Genomic DNA, 24,737 nt, shown 5'->3' on the forward strand with positions numbered 1-24,737 from the left:
ACTAGAAATATACAGTAGAAAGCGTTATATTTTATTTCTATTTGTAACGTACTGGGTGTAGTGGGTGAGAAGTCAGGCGCAGGAAGCAGAGAGTTCAAGGTGCTATATTTAATGCACAAAACGGCAAACATACGCCAACCCCACGAAACACAGGGCGCACCACAAAACAAATGCCCCAAACACAGGGACTTAAACAGTCCAGCAAAACCCACGAAATGGGAAACACGTAAACCACAGACGTGCACACACGTTAGACAAAACAATCCCGCACAAAGAGCAGGCGGGCCTACTGGTAAATAAAGCCCGACTAATCAGCCTAAAACACAAACAGGTGAAACCAATAAACAGAAAGGGGAAAACGGATCAGTGGCAGCTAGTAGACGACCGCCGAGCGCCACCCGAACAGGAAGGGGAGCCACCTTCGGTAGGAGTCGTGACACTATTCTTCCGTGAGCAAAAGGCAGAGAGAAGTCTATGATAACCACCTATGGAAGAATAGTTGACCTGCATGGCACTCCAGGAATATACAGCATCCGTCTCAGTTGGTTAAGTTGCTGTTCCAGCAGCCTACCTCTACTTATCACTACTTATTACAGTTCAGTGGTGTCTGATTTCATTAGGTTTGTGGTGGGCCATATTTCCATTAAATAGTGGAGACTGGAGCTGGGAGGGGGTTTTGGCAGGGCTACTTCACCGCTCAGCCAACAGACGCTCTCCCTGTGTGTCCGTCTGGAGCCACACACACGTGCACATGCGCACACACGTGCACGTGCACACGCACACACACACACACACACACACACACACACACACACACACACATACACACACACACACACACACACACACACACACACACACACACACACACACACACACACACACACACACAGTCTGCCAGGAAGAGGAGTCTATATCATCCGTTTTGCCTTCAGTGTTTGTGAACGTGTGTGTATTCGTGTTGTGAGATTGATATGAACAGTTTGCCAAGGAGCCGATCATTTAATATGTTAAGATAGTCATCAAATGTCATGTGTATGCCTGAGTGTTCGCTTGTGTCTGTGTGCCTGCGTGTGTCTATGTGTCTATGCACATGTGTGTGTGTGTGTGTGTTTGTGTGTGTGTGTGTGTGTGCATATGCAAATGCACGTCCTACATCCATGTGTGTAATTAAAAGCTGAAGTCTCCCAGGCAGTTTTCAGCTGCGACCCCTGACCTGGGAGAGACAGGGGGGGTCGGAGAGCGCCGAGTAGATGAACTGACACACCAGGCTTCAAACACATGCCAGGCAGACAGGTAGAGAGGCAGACAGCTTAACTGACTGATAACACTGCAGCGATTACATCTGTGAGAACGAGTGCATTACAAACAGCCCTTCTTCCTTCCCGATGATACTCTGAGTGAAATGGGGTTATGTGGGTCTGGATCCTCTTGAGTGATATTTCTGAAACGTTTTCCCTGATATGCATGAGGCTCCTCGGTGACACCTTATTTACTTCTAGATTAAATAGCTTTTTAAAGCATTATTGACACTGCTGCTCTCTGTGGATGTCAGCATTGTATGTTTTACGTCTCTAACACACTCCACTCTACCTCCGTTCACAGTACTAGACATGCAGCGCATTATAGGGGAGAGAGAGAGAGAGAGATACAGCCGTGCCTTGAAATCGACGCTTGCGGCATGACAAACACAGGCTACCCTGCAGGCATTGCAGTGTGTTGGCGGATGAAATCTAACACAGGGCCGTGCAGCGGAGGTGATGTCCACCTGCCCTGCTGCCGTGCCGGTGTAGCTGAAGCATCAGAGAGCTCTGCCTTGTTAGCGTTGTGACAGAGCCTTTGTAACACCGCCACCTGTGGCTTACTCTGTCTGCAGCACGGTCAAAAAGACCCAGAAAGAGAGGGTGGGTATTACACAGAGATGTTCAGGGTCTACAAAGCACAAAACAAACTGGCCTGGTTTGTACAGTCATCTGTCTCAGCCCGAACAGAACAGTGTCGCTATGTGCTCTGAATAGGCTACATGTGGGAGTGAGATGGAACAACAGAACAGGAAATACAGGGGAATAGTTTGAAAATAAATGATCAAATGGAAGACAGGAGAACACAACATGATGAGGTGGAGGGGGAGAGGTTTGGAATCCAAACATTTTTGGAGATGACAGTTGATGTTCAAATGTCCTTACGTGGCTGGCACAGATCTTAAGTTCTAGGCCACGACAGTTCCAGGCTACAATATACCTAAGAAAGTGTCCAAACTTTCTTAGGTACAGCCTACATGGAGCCTTTAAAAAGAAATGCCATAAACATGTAGCTAAAGTGCTTCTGTCCTAGTGAGGATTCAAATGATTAACTTTGATCGCCCAGTCTCAGTCATACTGTAATGATCATGGCAGAGCTCACTCTCCACTCAATGTAAAAAAAAGATAGTTGGATTCTCATAGCCTTGAGCGGACATCTCATTTTTACAAGCCTTAAAGTCCTTAAAGCACATGAAGCCAAATTCACATGGACTACGTTTCAACTTTTGTTCAAACATTATATTAACATTATATCTATGAAGATTACTGTCAGTGTGCAGTGGAATGGTATCTTATGCCTTAGTGGATATGGAGATGAACAACCAATTGCATCTCATCTTGTCTGTCAAACAGATTGGATTGCAGATGTAATGCCAAGTCAGTCTTACATTTGTTACTATGTTACTTTCACAAAACCCAAAATCAACCAACCAATCAACCAACCCAGCACTAGCTTGAGCTCCCACCCTGCCAACCTGAAATGACTCCTCAGTATTGCTCTGTTTCCCTGTGTGGTCTCATTAGTATGAATCTCTTGGTTTAATTAATCAGTAACAGAGTGCTTGATTCATATATTATTTCGACAGAGTGGTTGATTAGAGCGCTGTTCCCTTTAGCCCTTTTAAACTTGTTTTAATGGCTGCTGCATGCTCGTCAGGCAAAGAGAGACAGAGAGAGCCAGATAGAGTGTTTTTGTGTGCGTGTGTGTGCTCGTCAGCAAGGAGCAGGAGAGGAGAGCACTCCACACTCCCTAAGAGGGCTATGATTACAACCACGCCACGTTTAGAGGGTCAGCAGTAATGTGTTGCTAAATGAAGTGTGTCCTCAAACACTGCAGCTGCTGTTGTGTTGCTGTTGTGTTTTATAAGGTCAGACGAATGTGTAGTTTCTCTGTAGACTGGGTCAGATTTATATTAGGATGTGTTGTTGTGTTTTATTAGGTCAGAATGTTGTGTAGTTTCTCTGTAGACTGGGTCAGATTTATATTAGGATGTGTTGTTGTGTTTTATAAGGTCAGACGAATGTGTAGTTTCTCTGTAGACTGGGTCAACTTTATATTATGATGTGTTGTGTTTTATAAGGTCAGAATGTTGTGTAGTTTCTCTGTAGACTGGGTCAGATTTATATTATGGTGTGTTGTTGTGTTTTTTTTATGTCAGAATGTTGTGTAGTTTCTCTGTAGACTGGGCCATATTTATATTAGGATGTGTTGTTGTGTTTTATAAGGTCAGAATGTTGTGTAGTTTCTCTGTAGACTGGGCCATATTTATATTAGGATGTGTTGTTGTGTTTTATAAGGTCAGAATGTTGTGTAGTTTCTCTGTAGACTGGGCCATATTTATATTATGGTGTGTTGTTGTGTTTTATTAGGTCAGAATGTTGTGTCGTTTCTCTGTAGGCTGGGTCAACTTTATATTATGATGTGTTGTGTTTTATAAGGTCAGAATGTTGTGTAGTTTCTCTGTAGACTGGGCCATATTTATATTATGGTGTGTTGTTGTGTTTTATTAGGTCAGAATGTTGTGTAGTTTCTCTGTAGACTGGGTCAGATTTATATTATGATGTGTTGTTGTGTTAAATTAGGTCAGAATGTTCTGTAGTTTCTCTGTAGGCTGGGCCATATTTATATTAGGATGTGTTGTTGTGTTTTATAAGGTCAGACGGTTGTGTAGTTTCTCTGTAGACTGGGCCATATTTATATTAGGATGTGTTGTTGTGTTTTATAAGGTCAGAAAGTTGTGTAGTTTCTCTGTAGACTGGGCCATATTTATATTATGATGTGTTGTTGTTGTGTTTTATAAGGTCAGAAAGTTGTGTAGTTTCTCTGTAGACTGGGCCATATTTATATTATGATGTGTTGTTGTGTTTTATTAGGTCAGAATGTTGTGTAGTTTCTCTGTAGACTGGGCCATATTTATATTATGATGTGTTGTTGTGTTTTATTAGGTCAGAATGTTGTGTAGTTTCTCTGTAGACTGGGTCAGATTTATATTATGATGTGTTGTTGTGTTTTAAAAGTTCAGAATGTTGTGTAGTTTCTCTGTAGACTGGGCCATATTTATATTAGGATGTGTTGTTGTGTTTTAAAAGTTCAGAATGGTGTGTCGTTTCTCTGTAGACTGGGTCAGATTTATATTATGATGTGTTGTTGTTGTGTTTTATAAGGTCAGAATGTTGTGTAGTTTCTCTGTAGACTGGGTCAACTTTATATTAGGATGTGTTGTTGTGTTTTATAAGGTCAGAATGTTGTGTAGTTTCTCTGTAGACTGGGCCATATTTATATTATGGTGTGTTGTTGTGTTTTATTAGGTCAGAATGTTGTGTAGTTTCTCTGTAGACTGGGTCAGATTTATATTATGTTGTGTTGTTGTTGTGTTTTATTAGGTCAGAATGTTGTGTAGTTTCTCTGTAGACTGGGCCATATTTATATTAGGATGTGTTGTTGTGTTTTATAAGGTCAGACGGTTGTGTAGTTTCTCTGTAGACTGGGCCATATTTATATTAGGATGTGTTGTTGTGTTTTATAAGGTCAGAATGTTGTGTAGTTTCTCTGTAGACTGGGTCAGATTTATATTATGATGTGTTGTTGTGTTAAATTAGGTCAGAATGTTCTGTAGTTTCTCTGTAGGCTGGGTCAGATTTATATCATGATGTGTTGTTGTTGTGTTTTATAAGGTCAGAATGTTGTGTAGTTTCTCTGTAGACTGGGTCAGATTTATATTATGATGTGTTGTTGTGTTTTAAAAGTTCAGAATGTTGTGTAGTTTCTCTGTAGACTGGGCCATATTTATATTAGGATGTGTTGTTGTGTTTTAAAAGTTCAGAATGTTGTGTAGTTTCTCTGTAGGCTGGGTCAGATTTATATTATGATGTGTTGTTGTTGTGTTTTAAAAGGTCAGAATGTTGTGTAGTTTCTCTGTAGACTGGGTCAACTTTATATTATGATGTGTTGTTGTTGTGTTTTATAAGGTCAGAATGTTGTGTAGTTTCTCTGTAGACTGGGTCAGATTTATATTATGGTGTGTTGTTGTGTTTTATTAGGTCAGAATGTTGTGTAGTTTCTCTGTAGACTGGGCCATATTTATATTATGGTGTGTTGTTGTGTTTTATTAGGTCAGAATGTTGTGTAGTTTCTCTGTAGACTGGGCCATATTTATATTAGGATGTGTTGTTGTGTTTTATAAGGTCAGAAAGTTGTGTAGTTTCTCTGTAGACTGGGCCATATTTATATTATGATGTGTTGTTGTTGTGTTTTATAAGGTCAGAATGTTGTGTAGTTTCTCTGTAGACTGGGTCAGATTTATATTATGTTGTGTTGTTGTTGTGTTTTATTAGGTCAGAATGTTGTGTAGTTTCTCTGTAGGCTGGGCCATATTTATATTAGGATGTGTTGTTGTGTTTTATTAGGTCAGAATGTTGTGTAGTTTCTCTGTAGACTGGGTCAGATTTATATTATGTTGTGTTGTTGTTGTGTTTTATTAGGTCAGAATGTTGTGTAGTTTCTCTGTAGGCTGGGCCATATTTATATTAGGATGTGTTGTTGTGTTTTATTAGGTCAGAATGTTGTGTAGTTTCTCTGTAGACTGGGCCATATTTATATTAGGATGTGTTGTTGTGTTTTATTAGGTCAGAATGTTGTGTAGTTTCTCTGTAGACTGGGTCAGATTTATATTATGGTGTGTTGTTGTGTTTTATTAGGTCAGAATGTTGTGTAGTTTCTCTGTAGACTGGGCCATATTTATATTATGGTGTGTTGTTGTGTTTTATTAGGTCAGAATGTTGTGTAGTTTCTCTGTAGACTGGGTCAGATTTATATTATGGTGTGTTGTTGTGTTTTATTAGGTCAGAATGTTGTGTAGTTTCTCTGTAGACTGGGTCAGATTTATATTAGGATGTGTTGTTGTGTTTTATAAGGTCAGAATGTTGTGTAGTTTCTCTGTAGACTGGGTCAGATTTATATAATGATTTGTTGTTGTTGTGTTTTAAAAGGTCAGCATGTTGTGTAGTTTTTCTGTTGACTGGGTCAGTTAGATCTTATGATGTGTTGTTGTGTTTTAAAAGGTCAGAATGTTGTGTAGTTTCTCTGTTGACCGGGTCATATTTATATTATGATGTGTTGTTGTTGTGTTTTAAAAGGTCAGCATGTTGTGTAGTTTCTCTGTAGACTGGGTCAGTTAGATTTTATGATGTGTTGTTGTGTTTTAAAAGGTCAGAATGTTGTGTAGTTTCTCTGTAGACTGTGTGAGATTTAAATTGTAATATGTTGTTGTTGGATTCAAGGCGCTACAGTAACTACTTCTGGCCCGGGACACAAGGATTTTAGTTGCGTTTTTTATGAGGATATTTCAATTTGTAGTGACTCTTGAACTTGACTCTTTCAGAAGATGTTTAAAATGCCGAAGGTCAGGGTAACACATTGAACTGCGTCTTAGTATAACTTAGAAATGAACAATTGTCAACTCAACTCAAAATGTGGGAGCTATAGAGTACCAGAAGCCTTTTATGTAGAGTCAGCATCTCAGAGACTATCTGAGTCAAGCAATAGCAACAAAATGGCAGACGGTGTATGTGTGTGTGTGTCTGTGTGTGTGTGTGTGTGTGTGTGTGCGTGTCTTTTTGTTTGTTTTTCTAGTTGTGACATGATTTTTTATTGCTGTGTATAATGTATGTGCCTTGCTTGGGAAGTGGGTATGTGTGTGTGTGTGTGTGTGTGTGTGTGTGTGTGTGTCTGTGTGTGTGCGTGTGTGCGTGCGTGTGTGTGCCCTCTTCTTTGTGATTCCAATTGTGCCAGTGTCGTGATCCTGCGAGCCTTGGAGAGGAAAAAGGACTGAGCTCTTTTTCCCCAGAGTCATCTGTCAATCATTCTCTTAGATTCAATGGTAAAAGAAGAAGAAAAAGAAGCTTAACCCTCCCAGTAGAATGTCTGAAGAGACCTTCAGTGATCCCACAGACAGACAGAAGTGGCACGAGCTGAATTTAAAGTATCAATCAAAGCAGTTAAATAAGCAGACTGGGAATGTCTGCTCTACCCTACGTTTACGACCCTATTGATTTTAATCATTCTAAAAAGTCGCCCTTGCCTTTTCAAAAAAAGGGGTTTCAAAATGTCTGAATGCTGAAGACATCGCCGACATCGCCGACATCTTGCATCAGAAAATAGGATTGTTATGAATCACTACAGATGTTCACCCCCCACCCCACCCCCCCATGCCTCCAAGATAATTATTCTGTGCTAAATTTACCTCTTGCTGGATACAGAGGGACGAGTCGTAGACCAGTCATTAATTACAGTAGATTCTTCCATATATTTATGTGGCCTCCAACTGCTAATTAGGTTGAAGTGTTTGACAGGTAGGGCTTGATTTAATCAGCCATGTGTAGTACTGTCCACACAAGGCGTGTGTGTGTGTGTGTGTGTGTGTGTGTGTGTGTGTGTGTGTGTGTGTGTGTGCGTGTGAGTGTGTGTGTGTGTGTGCGTGTGTGTGTGTGTGTGCCTGCATGTGTAAGTGCACGTGTTTGACGTGTACTGTCCATGTTAATGTGAGATCTGATGACTCCTATATGTCAATAAGGGCCTGGGTCTGGCTGGGTCTCCACACCAAAGGACAGTTGCCAAACAGTGGCCTAATGAGACAGCCTACTCCGTATAATGAATGAGTACAGTCATTTATATACAGTGATATATATGTATGATTGACGTCCATATACATAGTGATATTTTCACAGTAATGTATGGACAGTGATATATGAATGATATGGGTTTACATATTGATTGTTTAATTCATATTATTAATGTCCATGTACAAGGACAGAATAGCTACACACACACACGTGCACACACACACACACACACACACACACACACACACACACACACACACACCACACACACACACACACACACACACACACACACACACACACACACACACACACACACACACACACACACACACATACATGTTTTATGAACTGAACACAAGGACACTGTAAATATGTGTTGTCCTTGAAAGCCGATGCCTCGGGTGACGTTGACCGTCAGGTGAGCAGCTCGCGGAAACATTTTATTGGGGAATCAGATGTATTCATGTAATTCAAGTGTTGCAGTAGCAGGACCCAGGTTCACTTAACTCAGCCTGATCTGCCATACAGTTACTGTAACATGATCTCAACCTGGACCCTGGCAGGCAGGCAGGGTATTGTACTTGGAGAGGGTAGTCTGTCTGTCTGTCTGTCTGTCTGTCTGTCTGTCTGTCTGTCTGTCTGTCTGTCTGTCTGTCTGTCTGTCTGTCTGTCTGTCTGTCTGTCTGTCTGTCTGTCTGTCTGTCTGTCTGTCTGCCTGTCTCTCTCTCTCTCTCTCTCTCTCTCTCTCTCTCTCTCTCTCTCTCTCTCTCTCTCTCTCTCTCTCTCTCTCTCACCATCTTTCATTATGAACTGAATATACTGTGTGTTAATTCCCACAATCCTGTCCTCTTATGACCCAGGTCGGGGTTTTCATTGGTAATAACACTGAAACCTGTACGGTCATGTGTATGTGTGTGCCTGCATGTCACAGGGTTGGGTTATCAGCTCGGTCCAAGGTGACAGAGAGTCACGCCTGTCTGGGAGGCTTATACAGGATGTAGGGTTATTATATTACTCCTTACCAAAAGAGAAGAGAGAGAAGGAGAAAGAAAGAAAGAGAGCTATTGAGAGAGCAATGAGGGAGAGAAAAAGAGAAGGATGTAAGTGTAGTCTCTCAAGTCAGTGTCAAATCACCAGGGATGTATCTGAGAAGAGAGCCTAGGAACTAGATCTTGCTGCAATGTGTCAGCCTTGATGCAGAAACCTGCACATAGCAGCCTTTTTCATATAGGCTGTGTTGCACAATGAATGTAGACTTCCGGCTATTGAGTCACTTATCATGTTGTTAGCCCAGTTTGATTCTGCTACTGTAGCTATTAGGATGCTGTTTGAATGTCAGTTCCATAATTGACTGTAGTGAGGACGGTGGAGTTTCTTAATGGTTCACTCATAGTGGTCCAGAGTTATCTCCGATAATGGTGTGTCGTATAATGATGTCTGGATGACGCTGGCCTCGCCAGGTCTCAATATACGATATACTTCGCTCAGTTCAAAAGTGAACCTCATTAGCTAAATGTTAAGATTTTTTTATCTTTGATTTGTGGAACAGTGTAGAAGTGCTTTAATGTCTAATGTCTGCAAACTTCCTCTTACCAAGACATAAACACACAAGTGACTTTTATTTCATTGAACAGGATAAATAATGATGACTGTGTTTTTCCACGGGTGGAGAATCTTTCTGATCCTAAAGAGAGGAGGGAGACCATCCTTCTGGGACCTCGGGGTTGAGACAGACGTTCCCTGTTACTATTAAAGTACTCCGAGCAGGAAGAATAATTTAATAGGATCTCTGTGTAAATGTGTCATTTTACTTTGAAAATGTGTTACCTTTTAACGTGGCATTAAAACATCATGGTGTTTTCATACGATTGTCAAAGAAAATCACTTCAATAGGCACCTGTAAGTGTGGCCACCTGCGCACGTTCATTTAGTCTAAAATAATTCCAGCATCCATACTGTGCACCCGCCGTTTAACGAATGGAAAGCAACATCTGTTAAAACAATCTGTAATAAAGTCTTAAGGAATGCATGATGTTCAGTGATTGTCATTCATGAGGCCCACACGTGTAAATGGAATTGGTGCGTCCACTGCTGTCCGTGCACGTCTCGGCCTCGGCCAATCATCTCTGCCTTTGTGAAATGTCACTTTTGTCGTCCAAACCACACTGTATTCTGGAGCGTATTCCACACATGTTCAAGTCCATTCTTCCTACGACTGACGTGCAACAATGATAAATAATGTTGTAATAGCCTACAGTTTCCTTACTTATTGTGATAGGCTCATGTTTTACCGGCACGGCGTACCCTCACTATTTATTTTGCCAGTATTCCGAACCGGACCGTACCGGATGACTTTCCCCCCCAACTGTTTTTGCTAACCAAGCATACCTTAGGGTGATTTAGACTTCTTTGCTGAACTGAAAGGCATTGGCTCTGGGTCTCTGAGAACTGTTGAGACCCTGATCAGGTAAGACTAAAGCCTACTTTTACCACACAATGCCTGGGACTGCCTGGCACGGACAACAGCAAGCAACAGCTAGGATGGCACAACGATACCTACTTTAACTGGGCTTGTAATGCATACTGCTTTTATGTTGCCTTATTTTACAGTAGTTGTAGTTGAAATATGGACACCAATGTTTTATTTACGAAGTCATTCTGTCGTGTTGCAAGCAGTGGGGAAACTATTTGAGATGTGCTGCTGTAGTTTCAAACTTAAATGAAACATGTTGAGCTTCGTTGTCTGTGGACATGTTATTTGGACTTTAAAGTTGATCCTTACCATCATACCAATATAATAAAGTTTTCATAAAAGGGGGATTTTTATGCCCTTTTATGCTCCTAGAAAACTTTATTTTGAACATTTGCCACAACAAGATCCCTACCTGGGAGAGCGAGATATGTAGATAGATAGATAGATACAGTAGGTAGGTAGGTAGGTAGATAGATAGATAGATAGATAGATAGATAGATAGATAGATAGATAGATAGATAGATAGATAGATACCCTCGTCATTACAGGTGTGTATCTGTGTATTATCACGTACACATCTCAATAATTCATACTACTTCTCAGTATTACTTATAATACATCACCTGTCTGTTTAATGTTGAATGAAGATATACACTGAGTGCACAAAACATTAGGAACACCTGCTCTTTCCATGACATAGACTGACCAGGTGAATGCTATGATCCCTTATTGATGCTACATCGACTTCAATCAGTGTACATGAAGGGGAGGAGAAAGGAGAGGTTAAAGAAGGATTTGTAAGCCTTGAGAAAATTGAGACATGGATTGTACAGGTATATGTGTGCCATTCAGAGGGTGAATGGGCAAGACAAAAGTCCCTCTAAGTCCCTTTAAACGGGGTATGGTAGTAGGTGCCAGGTGCACCGGTTTGAGTGTGCCAAGAACTCCACCACTCAAAAGGAGGCTGACATTCATTGTGCAGAGCAACAGACGGGCTTCAGTTAGTCAACTGACAGTCCGGTACAACATTGGTGAAAACAACATGAGTTCATCCATCCATCATGCCGCATGTCGGCATTGCAGGCTGGGGCTGGTGGTAATGGTGCGGGTAGTATGTTTTCATGGTAAAAGTGGAGCAACGTTTGAATGCCAATCAGGTGCATCCCTTCTTGGCAGCAGTGTATTCATCTGCGAATGGATTTCTTCAGCAGGTTAATGCCCCATGCCGCAAGGATAGGATTGTCCAGGAGTGGTTCCACGAACATGACAGTGAATTCAGCTTCCTGCGGTGGCCTGCCCAGTCACCAGATCTCAATCCAATTGAGCGTCTGTGGAATGAGATGGAACAAGATAATCGGAGTAGAGATCCACTACCAGCCAACTTGACACAACTGTGGGAGGATTGGAGTCAACATGGGCGCTTTCGACACCTTGTAGAGTCCATGCTCCAACGAATTGAGGCTGTTCTGAGGGCAAAGGGGGAGGTGTTCTTAATGTTTTTCCCACTCAGTGTAGATGAAATAAGATACTGTGGTTAAAATGTGTTGAAAGTATCACCTCGCATCTGAGAAATATCTATCATCTCTTAAAGTAAGAGCTATATCTATTGTCATGCCTCCCATCCATATCACAAGTGCACCCTGTAGAGCTCTCAATGACATATAAAATATAATAGAATATAAAATTGTTTTTATATCCTACGAATGCGTTGAGGGACGTTGCAGAGGCTTCCACACATTGTTTTAAGGTTCATGAATCTGCTAAATGGTCAGCTGTGGAGTGTGCTAGGTGGAACCGTGGACATTTACACATGGTCTCGCCTCATAACCCTCTCTATGGGAGAGTTCACCTGCACTGCAGCGAGGATACACAACACGCACGCACACACACACACGGCAGCATTAGATCAGTATTGAATTTCCCTTCCACTGCTAGCAACAAATATAATATTTTATCAGCTCAGCTTTGAGACATCAAATCTCTCTCTCTCTCTCTCTCTCTCTCTCTCTCTCTCTCTCTCCTGCTCTTTCCCTCTCTCTCTCTCTCTCCCTCTCTCGCTCTCTCTCTCTCTCTCCTGCTCTTTCCCTCTCTCTCTCCTGCTCTCTCTCTCTCTCTCTCTCTCTCCTGCTCTCTCTCTCTCTCCTGCTCTTTCCCTCTCTCCCTCTCTCTCTCTCTCTCCCTCTCTCTCTCTCTCTCCCTCTCTCTCTCAATTCAATTCAATTCAAGGGCTTTATTGGCATGGGAAACATGTGTTAACATTGCCAAAGCAAGTGAGGTAGATAATATATAAAGTGAATATATAAAGTGAAATAAACAATAAAAATGAACAGTAAACATTACACATACAGAAGTTTCAAAACAATAAAGAAATTACAAATGTCATATTATATATATACAGTGTTTTAACAATGTACAAATGGTTAAAGGACACAAGATAAAGTAAATAAGCATAAATATGGGTTGTATTCTCCCTCTCTCTCTCTCTCTCTCTCTCTCTCTCTCTCTCTCTCTCCCATTTCCAAACCAAGGTGCCAGGTTTCATTGTTTAATGTTACATGGGATAATGTCTCTTGGTGTGAATGAGTAGGGCAGAATATTTGCTGTTTCTCTCTCTCTCTTTCTCTCTTTCATATTGACCACCATGTAGTCGTGTTGACCCCTGCCTGACCCTGAGCTGTTTGAAAATGTAATTGTAATCCATGACAGGATTTAGCAGGGATATATCACCTCACTGTAATCTGGGCGACAGCTTCCGATATTCACACAGCGTCGAGGTTAAACCCAAGTGTCTGTGTCAACCAGCGCCAAACGCCAAGAGAGAGACTTCACTTATGATGTTAGTATGGCCAGGAAGGAGGGACAGAGAGAGAGAGAGAGAGAGAGAGAGAGAGAGAGAGGCAGGGAGGGAGGGAGACAAGAGAGAGAGATTGAAAATGAGAGAGCACTGCTTCAAACGAGCCCATGGGCCAGTGCAGAAATCTATCCTCACACACAAGGTCTCATTAATGCAGGAGTGATAGGTTGAACCCCAACCTGGCTACTGAGGGGGGGGGGGGGGGGGGGGGGGGGGGGAGAAAGACTGGAAAGTTGTGATTTTTTTCCCCTCATTCAGACAGAGGGACCTTGGCCAGATGATTTCTACTAGCTGTCCTTCTGAGGGCTGTCTTACAGGACACCACCTGAAACCCTGACTGTGCCATGTGGTGGGAAGGGATTTCCTCATCTGGGCCATCTGGATTGTTTACTGATAAACTCTAGCAAACACTATAATCCATCTGTGTGTGTGTGTGTGTGTGTGTGTGTGTGTGTGTGTGTGTGTGTGTGTGTGTGTGTGTGTGTGTGTGTGTGTGTGTGTGTGTGTGCGTGCATGTTCAATACTGCTGTTTGTACAGCAAAGATCACAGAGGAAATATCATAGAGGATAAGCAAAACACAATTGTTGAATAGAATATAATTAGACACGTGAGACAAATAATCTGGGTGACTCATAAAACCTGTCATCAAAAATGATGTAAGCTGTGTTATCAGTGTTTTGTGATCAACACCATTGCAATATGTACTTTTTAAGGAATCCTTGGGCTGGACTGTTTCCTGTTACCGTTAGTGTGAAAAATAAAGAGAAAGAGAGAGGGAGTGAGTGAGAGCAGGAGAGAGAGAGAGAGAGAGAGAGAGAGAGAGAGAGATAGAGAGAGAGAGCAACAGGAGGGAGGGAGCAATCTGTGATCTGGGTTACAAGTCAGAAACATCTGTCACACAAAAGGATTTGTTTGATTGGTTGGGCCCATACATCACGCCTGCCTGTCAGTGGCCACTAAATTTATATTCCCCAAGTCACATCCTTTATCAGTGATCACGTAAGGGGGAGGCCTGGGCTGTCAGAGCTGCACAGCCATATCTTATTCACTTTAACACTAGCCTCCCTCTTTGCCACCCTCCCTCGGCCAAAATACCATGCAGCACGGCCCAAAGCATGGGGTTGGGGTTGCTCAGTCCCGCTCTTCAATTATATACAGTATGTTCTTCTATTGAACTATATACAGTGGGGCAAAAAAGTATTTAGTCAGCCACCAATTGTGCAAGTTCTCCCACTTAAAAAGATGAAAGAGGCCTGTAATTTTCATCATAGGTACACTTCAAGTATGAAAGACAAAATGAGAAAAAACATTTTTTTATGAATTTATTTGCAAATGATGGTGGAAAATAAGTATTTGGTCAATAACAAAAGTTTATCTCAATACTTTGTTATATACCCTTTGTTGGCAATGACAGAGGTCAAACGTTTTCTGTAAGGTTTTTACACACTGTTGCTGGTATTTTGGCCCATTCCTCCATGCAGATCTCCTCTAGAGCAGTGATGTTTTGGGGCTATTGCTGGGCAACACGGACTTTCAACTCCCTCCAAAGATTTTCTATGGGGTTGAGATCTGGAGACTGGCTAGGCCACTCCAGGACCTTGAAATGTTTCTTACAAAGCCACTCCTTCGTTGCCCGGGCGGTGTGTTTGGGATCATTGTCATGCTGAAAGACCCAGCCATGTTTCATCTTCAATGCCCTTGCTGATGGAAGGAGGTTTTCACTCAAAATCTCACGATACATGGCCCCATTCATTCTTTCCTTTACACGGATCAGTCGTCCTGGTCCCTTTGCAGAAACACAGCACCAAAGCATGATGTTTCCACCCCCGTGCTTCACCGTAGGTATGGTGTTCTTTGGATGCAACTCGGCATTCTTTGTCCTCCAAACACGACGAGTTGAGTTTTTACCAAAAAGTTCTATTTTGGTTTCATCTGACCATATGACAATCTTCTTCTGGATCATCCAAATGCTCTCTAGCAAACTTCAGATGGGCCGGGACATGTACTGGCTTAAGCAAGGGGACACGTCTGGCACTGCAAGATTTGAGTCCCTGGCCGCGTAGTGTGTTACTGATGGTAGGCTTTGTTACTTTGGTTCCAGCTCTCTGCAGGACATTCACTAGGTCCCCCCATGTGGTTCTGGGATTTTTGCTCACCGTTCTTGTGATCATTTTGACCCCACGGGGTGAGATCTTGCGTGGAGCCCCAGATCGAGGGAGATTATCAGTGGTCTTGTATGTCTTCCATTTCCTAATAATTGTTCCCACAGTTGATTTCTTCAAACCAAGCTGCTTACTTATTGCAGATTCAGTCTTCCCAGCCTGGTGCAGGTCTACAATTTTGTTTCTGGTGTCCTTTGACAGCTCTTTGGTCTTGGCCATAGTGGAGTTTGGAGTGTGACTGTTTGAGGTTGTGGACAGGTGTCTTTTATACTGATAACAAGTTCAAACAGATGCCATTAATACAGGTAACGAGTGGAGGACAGAGGAGCCTCTTAAAGAAGAAGTTACAGGTCTGTGAGAGCCAGAAATCTTGCTTGTTTGTAGGTGACCAAATACTTATTTTCCACCATAATTTGCAAATAAATTCATAAAAATTGATTTTCTGGATTTTTTTTTCTCAGTCATAAAGTGTACCTATGATGAAAATTACAGGCCTCTCTCATCTTTTTAAGTGGGGGAACTTTTATATTTTACCTTTATTTATCTAGGCAAGTCAGTTAAGAACACATTTTATTTTCAATGACAGCCTAGAGAACTGCCTGTTCAGGGGCAGAATGACAGATTTGTACTTTGTCAGCTTGGGGGTTTGAACTTGCAACCTTCCGGTTACTAGTCCAATGCTCTAACCACTAGGCTACCTGCCGCCCCGATTGGTGTATAGTCTCGCTCGTACTAATCCTATACTCTTGATCATTATAGACTCATTATATTCTTTGTCTTTTAGATGTATATTGTTTTATTCTTCGTCTTTTGACATAATAGATATGTTTGATTATGAGATACAGATAAGCTCATTTTGGTGGGAAGTTTGTGGAATAATACTGGTTGGGTTTTTACACAATAGCATGTGTTATTTTGTCAAGTGAATGTTTGCATTGCTAGCTGAAATAGAGACAAACCGTTTTAACCTGATTGGTATAGACATAACAAATAAAGCGTTTCAAATAGTAGAAACCACCTCTTCCATCTCTCCCCAGTGTGTGTTAGGCAAATTGCTCTATCTGTTATGTGTCTCCCTGGGAAAGCCTTGGTTGGCCAACCATGAGAAAACCACTTCCCGACGATGACCCAACCAAACAACATTTGTCTAGAGAACAACAAGAGAACGAAAGAAAAGAAAGGCTGGAATTACTGTGATTCATTACGGGGCTGTTTTTGTCTCAGTCAGGAGGTGAAATTAGGCAGAACGTTGTAAATAGACACAGCAACAATTAGAGCTGCCCCACGAAGATAGTACCACCCCCCCCCCCCCCCCCCCCCCCCCCCCGCCCCAACACACACACACACCTACACGTTCCTATCTCTCTTCATCACCGACACCGGGGATTAGATTAACCTAGTGTGTTTTGGGGGGTCGCTGATACCATTAGCACCAATTTAGCGTGACCTCTCCGCTCCACTACCTCCATCCAGCAGATAGCAGCTCCAGTCAGTCATCACTGTAATCTATGGCTGCTGTCTTGTCCCTCGTCTGCTGCTGCTAGTTGATCAGATTAGGATTAATAGAAACATCCTGGGTAATTACGTCTGGATAGGGTGGAGCTGTGTAGCAGCGAAGCTCGCTAGCTGCAGTGTCAATTATTATAATGTTTCGCCAAACCATTTATCGGCTAATAGAGCTGTCAGTGCCATAAAATAAAACAGAAGTCTCACCATTGATTTCCACTGGGTTGCGGTGCTCAAGGCTTTATCTCCTCTCTGAAGGAAGGAGTGGTCCCGTACAGCGTGACCGGAGAGCGAGGGTATTGATTTTCATAAGGCTGTATTTTGTGAGTATGGAGGAGACAGTAATGAAAGGTTTTAACCTGTGTGTTTGGAGATCTCCACGGCTAGCCAAGGTTGCCAGGTGCTACGCTGCAGATTTCCAGCCTCTGGTGAAAGAAATTGATAAGGATACATCTTTGTCTGATTAGACTAAATGTGTATGGAGGTCTGTGTGTATGTGTGTGTGTGTCCCGCCAAAGTAACACATGTTTTCATGAGATTTAGGTTTCGACCTAGTAAATATTACAAAACTCAGAAAAATGCTGCCCGTAGATCGAGTACATGATGCCACATAGTTTTTTTATCTACCTTAACTATGGAAACCTGAGTGTTCCACTTCTTTTGAATAATCCAGTCCAATGTGCCCAGGGGCATCCAGAGGATGGTATCCCACAATTCCTTTATAGTCCTTTTCTAATCCCCAAAGTCCCAGTAACCTACAACTAACGAGCCCTCTGTAGACACAGTACAGGGTAGCAGATGGCAGGTAATGGCAGCCCTAACCTCCTGACTGTGTAGCCCATTGAAACCCAAGTGGAAATTTCCGCTGCCAGCCCTCCTCTCACAGCCTACTGCTCACTCCCTGGTTCCCTTTGTCCAGCGCTCAGAGGACTGTGGGGGATTGGCTAGACAGGATATTAATGTGACTCTGGGCCAGTTAGAAGGCTAAATGCCCGGCACAGACATGTTTTATCCTCACCTTGCCTTGGAGGACAAGAAAAAACGGCAAAGCTTATTAGCAGGAACATATATATTTCTCTCTCTCTCTCTTTCCTTTTTCTTGTATCTCTCTCTCTCTCTCTCTCTCTCTCTCTTTCCTTTTTCTTGTATCTCTCTTTCTCTCTCTCTACCTCACTCTCTCTCTCTCTCTTTCCTTTTTCTTGTATCTCTCTTTCTCTCTCTCTCCTTTTGTCTTCCTGCCTCCTTTTCCTGTCCTACATCACCCGAACAGAGAGCGCCTCCCCTCTTATATCGCCCTGGCCACAGAACCAGGCCACAGAACCACACAGACACTGACACCTAATCAAGTGGTGGATTATCTTGTCCGGGTGAACTGGAGGAGCGTCTCTGTTGAAAGGTCCTTCCTGAAGTACCCCCCTCCCCTTAGTCCAGCGGCAGACAGCAGGCTGTAGCCCCGGGGAAGGAAGAACATGGCGGTGTAACGATTTGTGGAAAACCGTACCAATGTTTTGAGGAGGCTGTTTTCTAGAGGAAAGGGTCTTGATGAATCTGAGGCGTTGCCTGCTCACCTGCCTGTCTGCCTTTTTTCAAAAGAGCAAGAGAGGGAAAGAGAGAGGGCTCTCTGCCTTCCTTTGCTCTCCCTCTCTCTGGCTTGATACCCTTGACTTTGAACTGGAGGTTGGATGGTATATTTTTCATCCTTCAAAGACAGAATTGACAAAAGGCACACCTCTTGAGTTTCCCAGCCATTAAATTCAGATTGAGCCAGGCTTCATGCAACAAAAATGATTGTGGAAAGATGGCGGGCTTTTCTCCTCTTGTTAGATTGACCTTCATGTTATACCTGCTACTCACGAGGACATTAGGCACAAGGTATTCCTTGTTATTCTCTCTCCACCCCTCGGGACTTCTATATCTACTGGTGTTTATAATGTTGTGGGTGATAGTGCTTAGCCATAAATGATACAGGGAAGATGATATGAGATACAAATGCAAGATCCTGACAGGTTTTTTAAATGATATTTAACCAGGCAAGTCAGTTAAGAACAAATTCTTATTTACAATGACAGCCTACTCCAGCCAAACCGTAACCCAGACGACACTGGGCCAATTGTGTGCTGCCCTATGGGACTCCCAATCACAGCTGGTTGTGTTAAGCCTGGAATTGACCCAGGGTCCATAATGACACCTCCAGCACTGCGATGCAGTGCCTTAGACCGCTGCACCACGCAGGAGCCCCTTTGGTTCTTGCAGTCTGGCTATGAGAAGAGGGGTGTTGTCCGTGGTGGAGGGGTGACTTCTTTGAAACGGCCCCATAAAACATGAATGTGTCTCCGGGTGTTTGCTAATAGGCTAGCCCCTCATTTAGATTAATTTAGTACCACAGCTGGAGCCCTGGACCCAACATCACATCAATACTATTCAAATTATGCAGAGTCATGGTCGTACTAGGGCTCTGTGCTGTATGGCTACACATAGAACTCAAGGCTCGTAAAAATAAGCTTTGGGTACCTGTGTTATTGTTTACCATTTTAATTCCTTAATGTCGTTCTTTCTCTGTCTTTATTTTCCCCTCTCTTTCAGGAGAACCCGTACATGTGTAACAATGAATGTGATGCCGAAAACGAGGACCTGGCCCACCCACCGGAGCTCATGTTCGATTTCGAGGGCCGCAACCCCACAACCTTCTGGCAGTCCAGTTCCTGGAAGAAGTACCCCAAGGCCCTCCTGGTCAACATCACACTGTCCTGGAGCAAAACCATCGAGCTGACCGACGACATCGTGGTCACCTTCGAGTCAGGCCGCCCGGAACAGATGGTTCTGGAGAAGTCTCTGGACTACGGTAAGACCTGGCAACCCTACCAGTTCTACGCCACAGACTGTCTGGACGCTTTCACCATGGATGCCAAGACTGTCCAGGACCTGACCCAGCACACTCTCCTAGACATCATCTGCACCGAGGAATACTCCAGGGGCTACGTGTGGAAGTATGACAAGACGGTGCGCTTCGAGATCAAGGACCGCTTTGCACTGTTCGCCGGACCACGGCTCCACAACATGGCGTCCCTCTACGGTCAGTTAGACACCACCAAGAACCTGAGAGACTTCTTCACCATTACAGACCTGAGGGTCCGGCTCCTCCGACCAGCCACAGGGGCCACCATGGTAGACGAGAACAACCTGTCCAGATACTTCTACGCCATCTCTGACATCAAGGTCCAGGGAAGGTAAGCTCTCACAATACATTTTTACTACTTTGTTTTCCGTCGCAGCAGAGGCTGACTGGGTTCACATGCTATTTGTTATGTTATGTGTTTGGTATGTGGCTACAGTGCATATTAGTATCAAGTCACTATTGCCAAGCTATATTTCCTGCACTTGAATGAGTGCATATTAATGCAATGTGTGGTTCTGGACAGAAGGATGGGATACAGCAGGATTCATTTCGATACAAATGAAGGTAATTGAGGTAGATATGTACTGTACATATAGGTAGGGGTAAAGTGACTAGGTAACAGGATATATAATAGACAGTAACAGCAGCGTATGCGATGAGTCAAAAGAGTTAGTGTAAAAAGGGTCGATGCAGATAGACCGGGTAGCTATTGTTGAACTAACTATTCAGTAGTCTTATGGCTTGGTGGTAGAAGCTGTTTAGGGTTCTGTTGGTTCCAGACTTGATGCATAGCTACCACTTGCTGTACGATAGCAGAGAGAACAGTCTATGACTTGGGTGGCTGGAGTCTTTGAATATATTTTGGGCCTTCCTCTGACACCGCCTGGTATAGAGGTCCTGGATGGAATGTCGCTCGGCCGCAGTGATGTACTGGGCCGTGCACACAACTCTCTGTAGCGCCTTGCAGTTGAATGCCAAGCAGTTGCCATACCAAGCGGTGATGCAGCCAGTCAAGATGCTCTCAATGGTGCAGCTGAGGGCCCATTCATCTTTTCAGCCTCCTGAGGGGGAAGAGGCATTGTCATGTTCTCTTCATGTGCTGGTGTGTGTGGACCATGATAATTCCTCTCAACCCGCTCCACTACAGAACCGTCGATTCGTCTTGCTGACATTGAGGGAGAGGTTGTTGTCCTGGCACCACACTAACAGGTCTCTGACCACCTCCTTGTAGGCTGTCTCATCGTTGTCGGTGATCAGGCCTATCACCGTCAAATGTAATGATGGTGTTGGAGTCATGCGCGGGTATACAGTCTTAGGGGAACAGGGAGTACAGGAGGTGACTAAGCACACAACCCCGAGGGCCCCTCTGTTGAGGGTCAGCGTGGCGGATGTGTTGTTGCCTACCCTCACCACCCAGGGGAGGCCCGTCAGGAAGTCCAGGATTTAATTTATTTATTTTATTTTTTAGAACGTTTTTTGGATTTGGTATTTTTTATGAGAGACAATACAGACAAACAAGTAGAGGGCAGAACCCACACTGATCCCCTAACACATCAAACCCACCACAACCCCCCATGCTCCAACAGAGCCCCACCCCAATACCAGACGTAATGAGGTATGACATAGAACTGGAGCAATATAATCAAATCACGAAAAACAAAGATACAATCAAACAGAAAGGAAAGAAGAGTAAAGATAGTGACACAAATTCTAGTTTAGGTTATTTTATGGCGCTGTGAAATTAGCTCGGTCCATGGCTCGGAAAGGAAAGGGCGCCAGATATCATAACATGTATTTGCAGATCCAATAATGAAATAGCACATTTTCTCTAGCTTGAGATGTTGCATGACTTACTTTTTTAACCTGGCAAGTCAGTTAAGAACGAATTCTTATTTACAATGATGGCTTAGGAACAGTGGGTTAACTGCCTTGTTCAGGAGCAGAAATAGAGTTTTTTTCTCAATATATTGAAGTAAATAGGAAAAGATGAGTGTCACAGGCTGCACGTTTTAATCAATACATTGCAGTCAATGAAAAAAGATGAGTGTCACAGGGTTGATGTTTTTCTCAATACATTGCAGTCAAAGGGAAAAGATGGGTGTCACAGGGTTGATGTTTTTCTCAATACCACCGGGTCGATGTTTATCTCAATACATTGCAGTCAATGGAAAAGATGAGTGTCACCGGGTTGATGTTTATCTCAATACATTGGGTTCAATGGGAAAAGATGAGTGTCACCGGGTCGATGTTTATCTCAATACATTGCAGTCAATGGAAAAGATGAGTGTCACCGGGTCGATGTTTATCTCAATACATTGCAGTCAATGGAAAAGATGAGTGTCACCGGGTCGATGTTTATCTCAATACATTGCAATCAATGGAAAAGATGAGTGTCAAAGGTTTGACTTTTATGTCAATACATAGTAGTCAATGGGAAAAGAAACACGTCAACCAATTGACTGTCTGTCTCTGTCTTTCTCACTGTCTACCTCCTCTTTATCCCCCCTAATTCTCTCCTTTCCCCCTCCCCTTCTTTCGCTCCCTCCACCCTCTCACCCTCTTCCCGTCTCTCTCCTCTCTCTCCTCTCTCTCCCTCCTCCTCCCTCAATTCTCTCTCCCTCCTGCTTTCCCTCCCTCCACTTCCTCTTATCTCTCTCTCCCTCCTCTCTCTCCCCCATCCCTTCTTCACCGTCTCCCTCCCTCTCTGTCTCCCCTTCCCTTACTCCCCCCTTCTCTCTCTCTCTCCCCCTCCCTCCCTCTCCATTCTCTCTCCCTCCTTGTTTCCCTGCCTCCCACTTCTCTCTCTCTCCCTCCTCTCTTCCACCTATCTGTCAGTCGACTCTCTCTCTCCCCTCCCTCCTCCCTCTCCCCCTCCCATCCTTCACCCCTCTCCCTCTCCTCTTTCCCTTTCCCTCTCCCTCACTCCTTCTTTCCATCCCTCCCCTTCCTCTCCCTCCTCTCTCTCCCTCCCCTCTCTCCCCATCCGTCCTTCACCCTCTCCCTCCCCCCTCACTCTCCACTTTTTTCCCTCTCCTTCCCCTCTATTCTGTCTCCCTCCTTCTTTCCCGGCCTTCCCCACCTCATCTCTCTCTCCCTCGTCTCGCCCACAGACAGGCCAAAAGACAGACAGACAGGCAGATTTGATTTGATTTAGCCGACACCAACGGCGACAGCTAGTCTTACTGGGGTCCGACACATAACGAAAAATACATTACAGACAAAAGGCAATTTACATACATTTAAAAACATTGACATGTAGTGTGTGTTTCCATCTAGCAGTCACACATACAGTACCAGGCAGAAGTTTGGACACACCGACTCATTCAAGTTCTTCTTTCTTTTTGACTATTTTCTACACTGTAGAATAATAGTGAAGACATGAATGAAATGAAATAACACATATGGCATCATGAAGTAAGTGTCAAACAAATCAAAATAAATCAAAATATACTATTGTGCCAATAGTGTGCAAAGCTGTCATTAAGGCAAAGGGTAGCTACTTTGAAGAATCTAAAATCAAAAATATATTTTGATTTGTTAAACACTCCTTTGGTTACTACATGATTCCATATGACTATCCAAACAATTTGGAATTTCCAGCACATTAATGTTTCTAATAAAACAAGAAGTGCCGCAGCGGAATGACTTTACAATACACATACAGTAATATCTCTAGGCATTACAAGGATATGACTCTGAATATATACAGGCACACCTGTCTGTCTCTTCTATAGATGTTATATCCTTGTATTGTTACTGCTGTATCATCAAATGAATTGTGCCTTCGGAAAGTATTCAGACCCCTTGACTTTTTCCACAGTTTGTTTTATGTTACAGCCTTATTCTAAAATGGATTACATTTTTAGAAATCCTCAGCAATCTAGACACAATACACCATAATGGCAAAGCGATAACAGGTTTTTAATTTTTTTTGCACTTTTATTAAAAATAAAAAACAGAAATACCTTATTTATATACAGTTGAAGTCGGAAGTTTACATACACTTAGGTTGGAGTCATTAAAACTAGTTTTTCCACTCCACAAATTTTTTGTTTTGGCAAGTCGGGTTAGGACATTTTTCCAACAATTGTTCACAGACAGATTATTTCACTTATAATTCACTGTATCATAATTCCAGTGGGTCAGAAGTTTACGTCCACTAAGTTGACTGTGCCTTTAAACAGCTTGAAAAATTCCAGAAAATTATGTCATGGCTTTAGAAGCTTCTGATAGGCTAATTGACATAATTTGAGTCAATTGGAGGTGTACCTGTGGATGTATTTCAAGGCCTACCTTCAAACGCAGTGCCTCTTTGCTTGGATAATCAAAAGAAATCAGCCAAGACCTCAGGAAAAGAATGTAGACCTCCACAAGTCTACAAGCAATTTCCAACCGCCTGAAGGTACCATGTTCATCTGTACAAACAATAGTACGCAAGTCTAAACACCATGGGACCACGCAGCCGTCATACCGCTCAGGAAGGAGACGCGTTCTGTCTCATAGAGATGAACGTACTTTGGTGCGAAAAGGGCAAATCAATCCCAGAATAACAGCAAAGGACCTTGTGAAGATGCTGGAGGAAACATGTACAAAAGTATCTGTATCCACAGTAAAACGAGTCCTATATCGACATACCTGAAAGGAAGAATTCACTGCTCCAAACCGACATAAAAAAGCCAGACTAAGGTTTGCAACTGCACATGGGGACAAAGATCGTACTTTTTGGAGAAATGTCCTCTTGTCTGATGAAACAAAAATAGAACTGTTTAGCCATAATGACCATCATTATGTTTGGAGGAAAAAGGGGGAGGCTTGTAAGCTGAAGAACACCATCCCAACCCTGAAGCACGGGGGTGGCAGCATCATGTAGTGGGGGTTGCTTTGCTGCAGGAGGGGCTGATGCACTTCACAAAATAGATG

At 43.1% G+C, this 24,737-nt stretch overlaps 1 protein-coding gene across 5 annotated transcripts in view; it reads left to right on the plus strand.

Annotated features, from left to right (window-relative positions):
• Positions 1 to 24,737, plus strand: part of ntng1a (netrin g1a) — a 229,723-nt gene that overhangs the window by 38,112 nt on the left and 166,874 nt on the right. For all 5 annotated transcript variants that reach the window (XM_031796454.1, XM_031796457.1, XM_031796456.1 and 2 more), the window contains exon 3: positions 19,505 to 20,148. In XM_031796454.1, the coding sequence (XP_031652314.1) occupies positions 19,505 to 20,148 (644 nt within the window). The remainder of the gene's footprint in view (positions 1 to 19,504; positions 20,149 to 24,737) is intronic.

Source organism: Oncorhynchus kisutch, linkage group LG18, assembly GCF_002021735.2.
Source record: "Oncorhynchus kisutch isolate 150728-3 linkage group LG18, Okis_V2, whole genome shotgun sequence".
Taxonomy (NCBI): Eukaryota; Metazoa; Chordata; class Actinopteri; order Salmoniformes; family Salmonidae; genus Oncorhynchus; species Oncorhynchus kisutch.